At 37.9% G+C, this 18,383-nt stretch overlaps 1 protein-coding gene across 3 annotated transcripts in view; it reads right to left on the bottom strand.

The window, feature by feature from the left end:
- Nucleotides 1-18,383, bottom strand: part of kctd3 (potassium channel tetramerization domain containing 3) — a 98,445-nt gene that overhangs the window by 44,613 nt on the left and 35,449 nt on the right. For all 3 annotated transcript variants that reach the window (XR_014620858.1, XM_084337912.1, XM_084337913.1), the window contains exons 10-11: nucleotides 8,512-8,617; nucleotides 6,262-6,377 (exon numbers count right to left, since the gene is read on the bottom strand). Coding sequence is in view for 2 of the 3 variants with exons in the window: in XM_084337912.1 (XP_084194038.1) it covers nucleotides 6,262-6,377; nucleotides 8,512-8,617 (222 nt within the window). In the remaining variant the exon portion in view is untranslated. The remainder of the gene's footprint in view (nucleotides 1-6,261; nucleotides 6,378-8,511; nucleotides 8,618-18,383) is intronic.

Raw genomic sequence — 18,383 nt, 5'->3', positions numbered from 1 at the left:
GTTTATTAGAGTTCAGTATTTTTGTGATTGTTCGTTTTAATCTCTGATGTTCTGAACAGACTTTATAACCTGCCTGTAACATATCAACTGGCCTCGCGTCCCGCTCTGCCTACTGAGATAACCCCTTATCTCCACGCACCTAGCGTGCACGAGAAACAAAAACAAATGCACCCACTTGCACGTGACCACGCCACTCCCATGTGCCCTATATTACACCGGAAGTGGTCACGCCTCACCCTTCCTCATTTCGTTTCCAACATGGAAGCAGCTAGATGCACTTCAGAACTGGAGATTGTTATGAAGCAGAAGGTGAAATTACACAATGTTGGGAATTCGCCAGAAGTTCGGCAGCCCCCGGAACCTTCTCGGCACGTCCTGACAGCACGACGGCCCTATCCTGTGTTTTCCTCGTCTCGTGACAGCGGACCGAGGGACATCGCGCGACGGTTAGCAGTCGAGCTAAGTCGCGCACAGGTAGGGCCTGCGCTAAGCAGGCATTGGTAATGGCATGTGTGATACTGCTCGTTGTCTCGTGAGACGACCGAGTGATGTATTGGCGCAGGGGGCGGGATATTTGGGAAAACATGGTCGTCATGACTCTCTTTTAAGACCTTTTTTTAAATACCACTTAAGAGCTAAATGTACTACCAATTTAACAACCATACAAAAACACACATACACACACTCCTGGGAATAAAGTAAAGTTTATGTTTTAGGCTGGTGTGTGAGAGAGAGAGAGAGAGAGAGAGAGAGAGAGAGAGAGAGAGAGAGAGAGAGAGACAAACTGCATTATACTTAAAAATCACTTGTTTTGCCAGCACGTAACTTTAGTAAATGTTAGCTAGCATGTTGGCTATCTCTCATCACTGAGTGATATTATTAATTATTCGTGTGTTTACACTACACCTGCGCCACCAGCCTGTTGTTATTCATAATTGATTGGCTGGCCCACACTTTAGCTCCGCCTGCTTGTCAAAACAGTATTACGTTTGTAGGTGAAGTATTTACCAACCTTGCTTAACCCGCCCACGCAACACTAGATATTGTTTAGCAAAACATTAAATATCTTTGGAACCGTTTGTGATAAAGACCCGCTTTAAATTGTATTTTGTATTAAATTGTACATTTTATATTTTTTATATAAATTTATTTATTCGTCATTAATGGAAATGTTCAACAAGCATTGGAACTCGTTGTGGATGTTGAGGATGATCCAGATAATATAAATGAAAAGGAGTCTGAGCCAGAATGTTGGAACAGTGATGAATATACAGTGAATGATTTGATGCATTTGAAGCTATGGTTTGAAGTGACCTGACAACTATATAATTTATTGTGCAGCTTGAATCAAAATCACCTGTTGATGGATTCATGTGTGTAACTATGCTATTTGGATAAGATGCAGAGAGGGACATTGATAGGAGCCCACAACAGAAAAGGAGGAGAGCTCTATGATGGAGGGGCTTTTTGTGTGTGTGTGTGTGTGTGTGTGTGTGTGTGTGTGTGTGTGTGTGTGTGTGTGTGTGTGTGTGTGTGTGTGTGTGTGTGTGTGTGTGAACTTTACATGTTGAAAAAAACAATACTTCCCTGGTAAACTATGCAGTTATTCAACACAACACTCAAAAATGTTCTCACTGGGCGGTTATTTTCTTTATATATTGTATGCTCACACAAAGGTAATGTATGATGGTGACTTTACACTACACCAGAAATAAAGGGTAGGTTCCCCTGAATCATAAAAGGTTTTGAGACTTGATACTGATAAAAAAAATAAGCTCAGAATTGGCAAAGATATAACACTATGTCCAGGCGTCCTTTGTCTATGTAGGCTTTAAAGGCTTACCAACTAGAAAATGCCCAAGAGAAAGTTGTATGTATTGTCATTTAAATCTAGTAATCCATGCACAAAAACGATAATTTATTTCAGCAAATGTCTTGCAAGATTGTGCCAGTATGGCAGTTATTATACGTGATGAGACCTTTTGCTTTGGGAGAAAGGACATTACTTGCACTTTGCTGCCCTCTAGTGGTCAGAAAATATAAATAAATTGCAGCTTTAAAAATGGAAACCAAATCCAATCTGTAAAATCTATTGAACATAGAAGGAAATCCAATCCAATCCAACTTTATTTATAAAGCGCTTTAACAGCCACAGGGGCACAAAGTGCTGTACAGAGGGAGCATATACAAAAAACTATAAGCAGCACTAAAAATTGATACAAAAAAAACAAGAGTAAAAGATGGCGCCGCTACGTCCGGCTGCCTGTCTGTGCGCTCCGTCGAGACTGTGCATACTTTTGTTAATATTTATAGTTTTAAGAGTTTTGTCTGTACCAACAGTAGGTGCAATTAATGTGTATGACCGTCAGTCACTAATAGACATTGGATTACGGGAAACTTACCGACTGGATTACTCTCTGGATCAGCTCTCTGAACCGCAACAATGGCCCGTTGAGATCTTGAGGACATCAGGACCGGATCTCGCCCCCAGGGACAAAGGACCCAGACGGCGAGGAAAGAGAGCTGGAGTCCGTAACAGGCTGAGAACCAGGCGGCACAGGACACCACTACCCAGTATATTGCTAGCCAATGTACAATCAATAGACAATAAACTAGACGACATCCGAGCAAGGATTCAATTCCAGAGAGACGTTAGGGACTGTAACGTTCTCTGCTTCATCGAGACGTGGCTGGCGCCAGAAGTCCCAGACCACGCCATCCTACCGGCCGATCATTTCTTCATTCACCGCAAGGATAGAACAGCAGAATCCGGTAAACAACGTGGAGGAGGTATTGCCTTCATGTTGAACAAAAATTGGAGTGACCCAACTAATGTGAAGGAACTATCCAACCACTGCTCCCCAGAACTGGAATATATAACCATCAAGTGTCGTCCTTTCTTCCTCCCGAGGGAGTTAACGGCGATCGTCCTGGTCGGAGTGTATATTCCACCGCAAGCTGAAACCAGCAACAAGGTTGCGCTCTCCAGACTACACGACGAGGTAAATAGAATCCAAGAGGCGAATGTTAACGCCGCCATTTTAGTTCTGGGAGATTTCAATAGCGCCAATCTGAGAAAGGTATTGCCCGACTTCTATCAGCATGTGACTTGCAACACCAGAGGCGGTAACATCCTAGATCACTGTTACACGCAATTTAAAGGTGGCTACAAGGCTCATTCTGATAGTGGCTTCGGTAAGTCAGATCACGCATAAATTTTTCTTACACCGAAGTACAGACAGAAAATTAAAAGTACTCCCGTAGTCTCGCGAGAGGTGCAGAAATGGGATGTGACGTCAGAGGATACGATCCGGTCAGTGTTTCACAACACAGACTGGAATGTGTTCCGCGACACAGATAACATTAATGCCTACACGGAGACAGTGCTGGACTATGTTTGTACTAGGGTGAAAGAAACAATCCCCACTACCAAAATGAAAGTTTACCCAAATCAAAAACCCTGGGTAGACAAATCCGTCCGTGAAGCTCTGAGAGAGCGCACCAAAGCATACAACGACGGCCTAGAGGCAGGCAACATGAATGACCACAAGGTGGCGCGATACAACGTAAGGAGGACTGTGTCAGAGGCCAAACGACGCTACAGGGATAAAATTGAACTCCAGTTTGAACAAGCTGACTCTAGAGCTATGTGGCAGGGGCTCAAAACGATGACAGACTACAAAGGCGCCTCCCTCAAACTGAACAGTGACATCTCCTTAGCAAATGACCTCAATACCTTCTATGCGAGGTTTGATGCTGGTAATAACAACACCAGCTCACAAGCCTCGGCAATGGGGGGGGGGGGGGGGGGGTCGGCTGCTGATGGAGGCGCAGTGTTCAGGGTAACAGAGCATGAGGTGAGGCGGACCTTTAAAAAAGTGAATATCAGGAAGGCAGCAGGTCCAGACGGCATCCCCGGCCGCGTCCTAAAAGTCTGTGCCGACCAACTGGCCCCAGTATTCACTGACATATTTAACCTGTCCTTAGAACAGGCTGTCATCCCCACCTGCCTGAAGAAGTCCACTATTATCCCTGTACCCAAAAAATCCAAGCCTGCTTGCCTCAACGACTACCGCCCTGTAGCTCTCACCTCCATAGCCATGAAGTGCTTCGAGAAGCTAGTAAAGGGCTACATCTGCTCCTCCCTCCCCATCAACATGGACCCCCTGCAATTTGCATACCGCCCCAACAGGTCCACGGAGGACGCCATATCCCATGTGCTGCACACAGCAGCATCACACCTGGACAAGAGGCAGGGGAACTATGTGAGAATGCTATTCATCGACTACAGCTCGGCATTCAATACCATAGTCCCCTCCATACTCATAGCCAAGCTCAGGGACCTGGGCTTGGGCTATGACCTCTGCCAGTGGGTCTTGGACTTCCTGACTGGCAGACCCCAGGTGGTGAGAGCAGGCAACTGCACCTCCTCATCCATCACCCTCAACATAGGGGCCCCCCAGGGCTGTGTTCTGAGTCCCCTCCTCTACTCCCTGTACACACACGACTGTGTGGCTCAGCGGAGTAGCAATACAATCGTCAAATTTGCTGACGACACAGTGGTGGTGGGCCTGATCTCTGCCAACGACGAGAGGGCCTACCTGGAAGAGGTCAAGGTCCTGGCGGGATGGTGCCAGGAAAACAGCCTCTCCCTGAACGTCAGCAAAACAAAGGAGATGATTGTGGACTTCAGGAGGTCGGGGGTCAAGGACTACAGCCCCCTCAGCATCGACGGGGCACCGGTTGAGAGAGTCAACAGCTTTAAGTACCTCGGAGCCTACATATCCGAGGACTTGACATGGACCACACACATTAACAGTGTTGTGAAGAAGGCACGACAACGCCTCTACTTCCTCAGGCGCCTAAGGAAGTTCCAAGTCAGCCAGAAGATCCTTAAGAACTTCTACTCATGTACAATAGAGAGCATCTTGACCGGCAACATCACCTCCTGGTTTGGGAATAGCACTGCACAAGACCAAAGCAGACTACAAAGAGTGACACGTTCAGCCGAACGCACAATTGGAGGGGGGCTCCCCACCCTCCAGAACATTTACTACAAGCGTTGCAAGGGCAAGGCTAAGAGAATCATTAAAGACTCCAGTCACCCGAACAACTGCCTCTTTGAACTGCTGCCGTCAGGCAAGCGATACAGGAGTCTCAAGGCGAGCACAGAAAGACTCAGAAGAAGCTTCTATCCCCAGGCCATCAGGCTGCTAAACGAACAATGAATGAACACTACACAACAACAACCACCAAACGCACATAGCACACACATCCACACGCACACACTCACTTTAAACAAACACACTGTAGCACCCACTCCACACACTTATAGCACACACCCACTTTAAACAAACACACTGTAGCACCCACTCCCCACACTTTATATTTATGGATGAAGGATTGCACTACAACTCGTACACCTTACTGTAAATTGTACCTCATCCCATTTCTGCTTTGCACTAGATAGTACTGTACATTAGTACACTGCATAGTATTGTGTATTGTATATTATATGGTAACTCAGAACATTGTACATATGTCTATACCGAACACTGTGACCTCATTTTCTTCTTCTAAATTCATGCTATATTATGTTATTATGTTATTTGATACTATCTTGTCTAGCACAGTCTCTGGAGCGTAACAGTAAGAAGCATTTTGTATGAAAGTATTCTGTACTTCTGTATGACAACTATTAAAGAACTTGAACTTGAACTTGAAGAGTACCAAAAAGAGAAAAAAAAGGGGTAAACAAGAAATACAAACTCCAATTGAGCAATTAAGTGCAATTGACATAAACAAAAGCTATAGGTGAATACCTACATAATTTCAAATATTTTAATAGTAAAAAAAAGTGCAAAAAAGTATATTTTTTTCTATACTGAAAGTATATTTTTAGTATATTAAATTAATCATGTTAAATGTACTTTTCACTAGAGATTCATTTTTGGTTCTTCTTATGTGTTTTCATATACTAATTCAAAGCATATGTTTAGTATGATAGTCATTAAAGGTGCTGTAAGTGATATTTTCTGTTGAAATATGTTAAATAGCTCTACATTCGGACAGCCATCACTGATATAGAGCGTTTGGTCTCCCAGTCCCTCCACTCTGCAGTAAAAAAAATAAAAATACATTTGCTGGTATCCCTTCCCACTTTATCCAATCAAGAGAGAGAACCCTAGATATTTGCTTACTGCTGCACTGGTAGATTATTTTATTTGTTTCAAGGACACACCGACACACATGCACACCTACCTGCCAGTGCTGGGTGACAGCGTTCCACACCCCGACCTTCCCTGTGTGACTGGTGGCAACCAGCTGATTACCAATGAAGAAGAGATCATCCACCGGCACGCCAAGACTAAACACACCTGAGGAAAGAAGAAGAGATCATCCACCAGCACGCCACGACTAAACACACCTGAAGAAGAGATCATCCACCAGCACGCCACGACTAAACACACCTGAAGAAGAGATCATCCACCAGCACATCTGGACTAAACACACCTGAAGAAGAGATCATCCACCAGCACGCCACGACTAAACACACCTGAAGAAGAGATCATCCACCGGCACGCCACGACTAAACACACCTGAAGAAGAGATCATCCACCAGCACATCTGGACTAAACACACCTGAAGAAGAGATCATCCACCAGCACGCCACGACTAAACACACCTGAAGAAGCGATCATCCACCAGCACGCCACGACTAAACACACCTGAAGAAGAGATCATCCACCAGCACGTCTGGACTAAACACACCTGAAGAAGAGATCCACCAGCACGCTAGGATTTGGATGGTCGACTAGGATTGGCCAAAATTAGCTTTTTCTTTTTTTGTGGGGGGTGCTTAATGTCTGAAGGAGTCGACTGAAGGCTTCTTGTCCTCTGCAAAAGCATGCAATTGGTCCACTGATGGATACATCTTGATATTTGTCTAGTCTGTTCATTAGATGGGTGAAATCCTCTTTCAGTGCCTCTGTGCCTGTTTTCGTAGGCAGTTAGCCTCTGGTATGCGTGCCATTAGCGTTAGCCACGCTTCTAGGCCTCTTTTCTTTTGGAAAGAATGATAAAAAAAAATAAAAAATTTAAAATGTATATATATATTTTTTTATTTTTTTTATTATTATATTCGACTAAGACAGGGGTCAGCAACCTTTACTATCAAAAGAGCCACTTTTCCCCCGTCCCACAAAATAAAATGCTCAGGGAGCCGCACAACCTATTTACCCTTAAAATGAAGATAACACAGTGTATAACGTTTTATATATCCCCAAGCATACCCCACATTTAGCATAAAACACATGACAATTGCATACCCAAAGTAATTTGCGATTTATTATACTTTATACTTATAGCACACAGTTTGTTGCATTAATGGGATTATAAAGCAACAAAAAGAAAATGTTTGACTTTTTAATTGCTGTTTTTACCTGTTATAACAAAGGAAAACCTCAAACACTTATGGAGAGGAGAAAAAAGACTGGCTGTGTAGACCTATTTTTTTATAAAACACAGAAGAGGAGACAAAACACTGGTGTCTGTAGACCGACTTTGAAATAAAACCCTGAACTATTCAGGTATATTTGAGTCCTTCCCTTATTTGTGGAACATTTATAAAATAGAAAGTAGTCCACTTTGAAAAAAGAATACCATGTAGACCTACTTTGAAATAAAACACAGAAAAGGAGAAAAAACACTGGCATCTGTAGACCTACTTTGAAATAAAACCCTGAACTATGCAGCTCTATTAGAGTCCTTCCCTTATTTGTGGAAAATCTATAAAATAAAAAGTAAATTTTTCATTGTTCGCAAATTTCGCACCACATATCAGGCATACAGGTAAGCCTTTTGTTGACTAAATATCTTAGTTGATGAAATATTTTTTTCATTTCAGTGTCACAGTATGACATCGATCTCCAAAATAAGAAAAGAAAATAAATAAAAAAGTAAAAAAAAAAAAATTTTGCCAGGGAGCCGCAGCTGATTGGCTAAAGAGTCGCATGCGGCCTCGAGGCCGCAGGTTGCCGACCCCTGGACTAAGAGGTTGGCCAGTCGACTACGGCTCCTTTCGACCGATTGGTCGACTAATCGATTAATAGGGGTCAGCCCTACAGCACGCCACAACTAAACACACCTGAAGAAGAGATCATCGCCAGCACCAACAGGAGGGTGTATTCCAGCTGTGAGCTGGTGACTGAAGGGTGGCTGGTATTACATCTATAGTATCCACCATATCTGCCTACATGCCCTTGAGCAAGGCGCTGAACCCCAAAACTGCTCCAGGGGTGCTGCACTGCAGGCAACCCTGCACTTTGACCTCTCTGATGAAATGCATACAGTATGTTTGGGGGACTGTGTGTATGTGTAACTACTAGGAGGGATATGCAAAAAGACATATTTCAATTGCCTTGTGTACATTGACAATAAAGTAATCTTCTTCTAATTTTCTTCTAAACCCCAACCCTACCTGAACATTCACCCACTTCTCCCAGACCGTACCTATCTCGCTGCCACTGCCTCCATCTTGGATGTTCCAGAGAATGATATTGCTTTCGGAGGCCGCAGCCACCATCTTGTCCTTGTCACCATGGGGACCACCCACCACCTTGAAGTACCGTAGAGAAGATGGAACCATTTAGTTTCCATAGAGTTTTACACAAGTTTCAAATACCCATTATTTGGCCGTGCAACCCGATTAAACTAGGCTAACCCAGAATCACACACTGTCACAACAGTCATCCAATGAGTGACCAGCCCCTTTCACCAACTTGAAAGAAGAAAATAATTATGTGAAGCTTTTCAGTCTAACAGGTTTATAGACTAAGCACTCATCTGGCAGGATGTAAGGACATTATACATTTTATATTTATCTGTTCCTTTCTTCAACAGGAAGGCTTGCCAAGTAATGCATTTGTATTGCTATACAGAGTAAATAGTCAAATGCAATGAGTAAAAAGTTCATGTATAGAGCAATAGCTCGACAATGGGTAACCAAGGGCAACGACAATCTCTGTCCCTCAAATGGAAGGCGTAGCGTTTCCAGTGGCCAACAGTGGCCATATACTGTCATATATAAAGCATAGTCTGGTCCTATAATGTCATATATAAAGCATAGTCTGGTCCTATAATGTCATATATAAAGCATAGTCTGGTCCTATACTGTCATATATAAAGAATAGTCTGGTCCTATACTGTCATATATAAAGAATAGTCTGGTCCTATACTGTCATAAAGCATAGTCTGGTCCTATACTGTCATATATAAAGCATAGTCTGGTCCTATACTGTCATATATAAAGAATAGTCTGGTCCTATACTGTCATAAAGAATAGTCTGGTCCTATACTGTCATATATAAAGAATAGTCTGGTCCTATACTGTCATATATAAAGAATAGTCTGGTCCTATACTGTCATATATAAAGAATAGTCTGGTCCTATACTGTCATATATAAAGAATAGTCTGGTCCTATACTGTCATATATAAAGAATAGTCTGGTCCTATACTGTCATATATAAAGAATAGTCTGGTCCTATACTGTCATATATAAAGAATAGTCTGGTCCTATACTGTCATATATAAAGCATAGTCTGGCCCTATACTGTCATATATAAAGCATAGTCTGGTCCTATACTGTCATATATAAAGAACAGTCTGGTCCTATACTGTCATATATAAAGAATAGTCTGGTCCTATACTGTCATATATAAAGAATAGTCTGGTCCTATACTGTCATATATAAAGCATAGTCTGGTCCTATACTGTCATATATAAAGAATAGTCTGGTCCTATACTGTCATATATAAAGAATAGTCTGGTCCTATACTGTCATATATAAAGCATAGTCTGGTCCTATACTGTCATATATAAAGAATAGGCTGGTCCTATACTGTCATAAAGAATAGTCTGGTCCTATACTGTCATATATAAAGAATAATCTGGTCCTATACTGTCATATATAAAGAATAGTCTGGTCCTATACTGTCATATATAAAGCATAGTCTGGTCCTATACTGTCATATATAAAGAATAGTCTGGTCCTATACTGTCATATATAAAGAATAGTCTGGTCCTATACTGTCATATATAAAGAATAGTCTGGTCCTATACTGTCATATATAAAGAATAGTCTGGTCCTATACTGTCATATATAAAGAATAGTCTGGTCATATACTGTCATATATAAAGAATAGTCTGGTCCTATACTGTCATATATAAAGAATAGTCTGGTCCTATACTGTCATATATAAAGAATAGTCTGGTCCTATACTGTCATATATAAAGAATAGTCTGGTCCTATACTGTCATATATAAAGCATAGTCTGGTCCTATACTGTCATATATAAAGAATAGTCTGGTCCTATACTGTCATATATAAAGAATAGTCTGGTCCTATACTGTCATATATAAAGCATAGTCTGGTCCTATACTGTCATATATAAAGCATAGTCTGGTCCTATACTGTCATATATAAAGCATAGTCTGGTCCTATACTGTCATATATAAAGAATAGTCTGGTCCTATACTGTCATAAAGAATAGTCTGGTCCTATACTGTCATATATAAAGAATAGTCTGGTCCTATACTGTCATATATAAAGAATAGTCTGGTCCTATACTGTCATATATAAAGAATAGTCTGGTCCTATACTGTCATGTATAAAGAATAGTCTGGTCCTATACTGTCATATATAAAGAATAGTCTGGTCCTATACTGTCATATATAAAGAATAGTCTGGTCCTATACTGTCATATATAAAGCATAGTCTGGTCCTATACTGTCACATATAAAGAATAGTCTGGTCCTATACTGTCACATATAAAGAATAGTCTGGTCCTATACTGTCATATATAAAGAATAGTCTGGTCCTATACTGTCATATATAAAGAATAGTCTGGTCCTATACTGTCATATATAAAGCATAGTCTGGTCCTATACTGTCATATATAAAGAATAGTCTGGTCCTATACTGTCATATATAAAGCATAGTCTGGTCCTATACTGTCATATATAAAGAATAGTCTGGTCCTATACTGTCATATATAAAGAATAGTCTGGTCCTATACTGTCATATATAAAGAATAGTCTGGTCCTATACTGTCATATATAAAGAATAGTCTGGTCCTATACTGTCATATATAAAGCATAGTCTGGTCCTATACTGTCATATATAAAGAATAGTCTGGTCCTATACTGTCATATATAAAGAATAGTCTGGTCCTATACTGTCATATATAAAGAATAGTCTGGTCCTATACTGTCATATATAAAGAATAGTCTGGTCCTATACTGTCATATATAAAGAATAGTCTGGTCCTATACTGTCATATATAAAGAATAGTCTGGTCCTATACTGTCATATATAAAGAATAGTCTGGTCCTATACTGTCATATATAAAGCATAGTCTGGTCCTATACTGTCATATATAAAGAATAGTCTGGTCCTATACTGTCATATATAAAGAATAGTCTGGTCCTATACTGTCATATATAAAGCATAGTCTGGTCCTATACTGTCATATATAAAGCATAGTCTGGTCCTATACTGTCATATATAAAGCATAGTCTGGTCCTATACTGTCATATATAAAGAATAGTCTGGTCCTATACTGTCATATATAAAGCATAGTCTGGTCCTATACTGTCATATATAAAGAATAGTCTGGTCCTATACTGTCATATATAAAGCATAGTCTGGTCCTATACTGTCATATATAAAGAATAGTCTGGTCCTATACTGTCATATATAAAGAATAGTCTGGTCCTATACTGTCATATATAAAGAATAGTCTGGTCCTATACTGTCATATATAAAGAATAGTCTGGTCCTATACTGTCATATATAAAGAATAGTCTGGTCCTATACTGTCATATATAAAGAATAGTCTGGTCCTATACTGTCATATATAAAGAATAGTCTGGTCCTATACTGTCATATATAAAGAATAGTCTGGTCCTATACTGTCATATATAAAGCATAGTCTGGTCCTATACTGTCATATATAAAGAATAGTCTGGTCCTCAGTCTGGTCCTATACTGTCATATATAAAGAATAGTCTGGTCCTATACTGTCATATATAAAGCATAGTCTGGTCCTATACTGTCATATATAAAGAATAGTCTGGTCCTATACTGTCATATATAAAGAATAGTCTGGTCCTATACTGTCATATATAAAGAATAGTCTGGTCCTATACTGTCATATATAAAGAATAGTCTGGTCCTATACTGTCATATATAAAGAATAGTCTGGTCCTATACTGTCATATATAAAGAATAGTCTGGTCCTATACTGTCATACATAAAGAATAGTCTGGTCCTATACTGGCATATATAAAGAATAGTCTGGTCCTATACTGTCATATATAAAGAATAGTCTGGTCCTATACTGTCATATATAAAGAATAGTCTGGTCCTATACTGTCATATATAAAGAATAGTCTGGTCCTATACTGTCATATATAAAGAATAGTCTGGTCCTATACTGTCATATATAAAGAATAGTCTGGTCCTATACTGTCATATATAAAGAATAGTCTGGTCCTATACTGTCATATATAAAGAATAGTCTGGTCCTATACTGTCATATATAAAGAATAGTCTGGTCCTATACTGTCACATATAAAGAATAGTCTGGTCCTATACTGTCATATATAAAGAATAGTCTGGTCCTATACTGTCATATATAAAGAATAGTCTGGTCCTATACTGTCATATATAAAGAATAGTCTGGTCCTATACTGTCACATATAAAGAATAGTCTGGTCCTATACTGTCACATATAAAGAATAGTCTGGTCCTATACTGTCACATATAAAGAATAGTCTGGTCCTATACTGTCATATATAAAGCATAGTCTGGTCCTATACTGTCATATATAAAGAATAGTCTGGTCCTATACTGTCATATATAAAGAATAGTCTGGTCCTATACTGTCATATATAAAGAATAGTCTGGTCCTATACTGTCATATATAAAGCATAGTCTGGTCCTATACTGTCATATATAAAGAATAGTCTGGTCCTATACTGTCATATATAAAGAATAGTCTGGTCCTATACTGTCATATATAAAGAATAGTCTGGTCCTATACTGTCATATATAAAGAATAGTCTGGTCCTATACTGTCACATATAAAGAATAGTCTGGTCCTATACTGTCATATATAAAGAATAGTCTGGTCCTATACTGTCATATATAAAGAATAGTCTGGTCCTATACTGTCACATATAAAGAATAGTCTGGTCCTATACTGTCACATATAAAGAATAGTCTGGTCCTATACTGTCACATATAAAGAATAGTCTGGTCCTATACTGTCATATATAAAGCATAGTCTGGTCCTATACTGTCATATATAAAGAATAGTCTGGTCCTATACTGTCATATATAAAGAATAGTCTGGTCCTATACTGTCATATATAAAGAATAGTCTGGTCCTATACTGTCATATATAAACCATAGTCTGGTCCTATACTGTCATATATAAAGAATAGTCTGGTCCTATACTGTCATATATAAAGAATAGTCTGGTCCTATACTGTCATATATAAAGAATAGTCTGGTCCTATACTGTCATATATAAAGAATAGTCTGGTCCTATACTGTCACATATAAAGAATAGTCTGGTCCTATACTGTCATATATAAAGAATAGTCTGGTCCTATACTGTCATATATAAAGAATAGTCTGGTCCTATACTGTCATATATAAAGAATAGTCTGGTCCTATACTGTCATAAAGAATAGTCTGGTCCTATACTGTCATATATAAAGAATAGTCTGGTCCTATACTGTCATATATAAAGAATAGTCTGGTCCTATACTGTCATATATAAAGCATAGTCTGGTCCTATACTGTCATATATAAAGAATAGTCTGGTCCTATACTGTCACATATAAAGAATAGTCTGGTCCTATACTGTCATATATAAAGAATAGTCTGGTCCTATACTGTCATATATAAAGAATAGTCTGGTCCTATACTGTCATATATAAAGAATAGTCTGGTCCTATACTGTCATATATAAAGAATAGTCTGGTCCTATACTGTCATATATAAAGAATAGTCTGGTCCTATACTGTCATAAAGAATAGTCTGGTCCTATACTGTCATATATAAAGAATAGTCTGGTCCTATACTGTCATATATAAAGAATAGTCTGGTACTATACTGTCATATATAAAGCATAGTCTGGTCCTATACTGTCATATATAAAGAATAGTCTGGTCCTATACTGTCACATATAAAGAATAGTCTGGTCCTATACTGTCATATATAAAGAATAGTCTGGTCCTATACTGTCATATATAAAGAATAGTCTGGTCCTATACTGTCATATATAAAGAATAGTCTGGTCCTATACTGTCATATATAAAGAATAGTCTGGTCCTATACTGTCATACATAAAGAATAGTCTGGTCCTATACTGTCATATATAAAGAATAGTCTGGTCCTATACTGTCATAAAGAATAGTCTGGTCCTATACTGTCATCCATAAAGAATAGTCTGGTCCTATACTGGCATCCATAAAGAATAGTCTGGTCCTATACTGTCATATATAAAGAATAGTCTGGTCCTATACTGTCATATATAAAGAATAGTCTGGTCCTATACTGTCATATATAAAGAATAGTCTGGTCCTATACTGTCACATATAAAGAATAGTCTGGTCCTATACTGTCATATATAAAGAATAGTCTGGTCCTATACTGTCATATATAAAGAATAGTCTGGTCCTATACTGTCATATATAAAGAATAGTCTGGTCCTATACTGTCACATATAAAGAATAGTCTGGTCCTATACTGTCACATATAAAGAATAGTCTGGTCCTATACTGTCACATATAAAGAATAGTCTGGTCCTATACTGTCATATATAAAGCATAGTCTGGTCCTATACTGTCATATATAAAGAATAGTCTGGTCCTATACTGTCATATATAAAGAATAGTCTGGTCCTATACTGTCATATATAAAGAATAGTCTGGTCCTATACTGTCATATATAAAGCATAGTCTGGTCCTATACTGTCATATATAAAGAATAGTCTGGTCCTATACTGTCATATATAAAGAATAGTCTGGTCCTATACTGTCATATATAAAGAATAGTCTGGTCCTATACTGTCATATATAAAGAATAGTCTGGTCCTATACTGTCACATATAAAGAATAGTCTGGTCCTATACTGTCATATATAAAGAATAGTCTGGTCCTATACTGTCATATATAAAGAATAGTCTGGTCCTATACTGTCATATATAAAGAATAGTCTGGTCCTATACTGTCATAAAGAATAGTCTGGTCCTATACTGTCATATATAAAGAATAGTCTGGTCCTATACTGTCATATATAAAGAATAGTCTGGTCCTATACTGTCATATATAAAGCATAGTCTGGTCCTATACTGTCATATATAAAGAATAGTCTGGTCCTATACTGTCACATATAAAGAATAGTCTGGTCCTATACTGTCATATATAAAGAATAGTCTGGTCCTATACTGTCATATATAAAGAATAGTCTGGTCCTATACTGTCATATATAAAGAATAGTCTGGTCCTATAATATATAAAGAATAGTCTGGTCCTATACTGTCATACATAAAGAATAGTCTGGTCCTATACTGTCATATATAAAGAATAGTCTGGTCCTATACTGTCATAAAGAATAGTCTGGTCCTATACTGTCATCCATAAAGAATAGTCTGGTCCTATACTGTCATCCATAAAGAATAGTCTGGTCCTATACTGTCATATATAAAGAATAGTCTGGTCCTATACTGTCATATATAAAGCATAGTCTGGTCCTATACTGTCATATATAAAGAATAGTCTGGTCCTATACTGTCATATATAAAGCATAGTCTGGTCCTATACTGTCATATATAAAGAATAGTCTGGTCCTATACTGTCATATATAAAGAATAGTCTGGTCCTATACTGTCATATATAAAGAATAGTCTGGTCCTATACTGTCATATATAAAGAATAGTCTGGTCCTATACTGTCATATATAAAGCATAGTCTGGTCCTATACTGTCATATATAAAGAATAGTCTGGTCCTATACTGTCACATATAAAGAATAGTCTGGTCCTATACTGTCATATATAAAGAATAGTCTGGTCCTATACTGTCATATATAAAGAATAGTCTGGTCCTATACTGTCATATATAAAGAATAGTCTGGTCCTATACTGTCATATATAAAGAATAGTCTGGTCCTATACTGTCATATATAAAGAATAGTCTGGTCCTATACTGTCATACATAAAGAATAGTCTGGTCCTATACTGTCATATATAAAGAATAGTCTGGTCCTATACTGTCATATATAAAGAATAGTCTGGTCCTATACTGTCATATATAAAGAATAGTCTGGTCCTATACTGTCATATATAAAGAATAGTCTGGTCCTATACTGTCATATATAAAGAATAGTCTGGTCCTATACTGTCATAAAGAATAGTCTGGTCCTATACTGTCACATATAAAGAATAGTCTGGTCCTATACTGTCATATATAAAGAATAGTCTGGTCCTATACTGTCATATATAAAGAATAGTCTGGTCCTATACTGTCATAAAGAATAGTCTGGTCCTATACTGTCATATATAAAGAATAGTCTGGTCCTATACTGTCATATATAAAGAATAGTCTGGTCCTATACTGTCATATATAACGAATAGTCTGGTCCTATACTGTCATATATAAAGAATAGTCTGGTCCTATACTGTCACATATAAAGAATAGTCTGGTCCTATACTGTCACATATAAAGAATAGTCTGGTCCTATACTGTCATATATAAAGCATAGTCTGGTCCTATACTGTCATATATAAAGAATAGTCTGGTCCTATACTGTCATATATAAAGAATAGTCTGGTCCTATACTGTCATATATAAAGAATAGTCTGGTCCTATACTGTCATATATAAAGCATAGTCTGGTCCTATACTGTCATATATAAAGAATAGTCTGGTCCTATACTGTCATATATAAAGAATAGTCTGGTCCTATACTGTCATATATAAAGAATAGTCTGGTCCTATACTGTCATATATAAAGATTAGTCTGGTCCTATACTGTCACATATAAAGAATAGTCTGGTCCTATACTGTCACATATAAAGAATAGTCTGGTCCTATACTGTCATATATAAAGAATAGTCTGGTCCTATACTGTCATATATAAAGAATAGTCTGGTCCTATACTGTCATATATAAAGAATAGTCTGGTCCTATACTGTCATATATAAAGAATAGTCTGGTCCTATACTGTCATATATAAAGAATAGTCTGGTCCTATACTGTCATATATAAAGAATAGTCTGGTCCTATACTGTCATATATAAAGAATAGTCTGGTCCTATACTGTCATATATAAATAATAGTCTGGTCCTATACTGTCATATATAAATAATAGTCTGGTCCTATACTGTCATATATAAAGAATAGTCTGGTCCTATACTGTCATATATAAAGAATAGTCTGGTCCTATACTGTCATATATAAAGAATAGTCTGGTCCTATACTGTCATATATAAAGAATAGTCTGGTCCTATACTGTCATATATAAAGAATAGTCTGGTCCTATACTGTCATATATAAAGAATAGTCTGGTCCTATACCGTCATATATAAAGAATAGTCTGGTCCTATACTGTCATATATAAAGAATAGTCTGGTCCTATACTGTCATACATAAAGAATAGTCTGGTCCTATACTGTCATATATAAAGAATAGTCTGGTCCTATACTGTCATATATAAAGAATAGTCTGGTCCTATACTGTCATATATAAAGAATAGTCTGGTCCTATACTGTCATATATAAAGAATAGTCTGGTCCTATACTGTCATATATAAAGAATAGTCTGGTCCTATACTGTCATAAAGAATAGTCTGGTCCTATACTGTCATATATAAAGAATAGTCTGGTCCTATACTGTCATGTATAAAGAATAGTCTGGTCCTATACTGTCATATATAAAGAATAGTCTGGTCCTATACTGTCATATATAAAGAATAGTCTGGTCCTATACTGTCATATATAAAGAATAGTCTGGTCCTATACTGTCATATATAAAGAATAGTCTGGTCCTATACTGTCATATATAAAGAATAGTCTGGTCCTATACTGTCATATATAAAGCATAGTCTGGTCCTATACTGTCATATATAAAGAATAGTCTGGTCCTATACTGTCACATATAAAGAATAGTCTGGTCCTATACTGTCATATATAAAGAATAGTCTGGTCCTATACTGTCATATATAAAGAATAGTCTGGTCCTATACTGTCATATATAAAGAATAGTCTGGTCCTATACTGTCATATATAAAGAATAGTCTGGTCCTATACTGTC

Source organism: Notolepis coatsorum (genome assembly GCF_963971535.1).
Source record: "Notolepis coatsorum genome assembly, chromosome: 2".
NCBI lineage: Eukaryota > Metazoa > Chordata > Actinopteri > Aulopiformes > Paralepididae > Notolepis > Notolepis coatsorum.
This window is presented reverse-complemented; position numbering and strand designations above follow the sequence as displayed.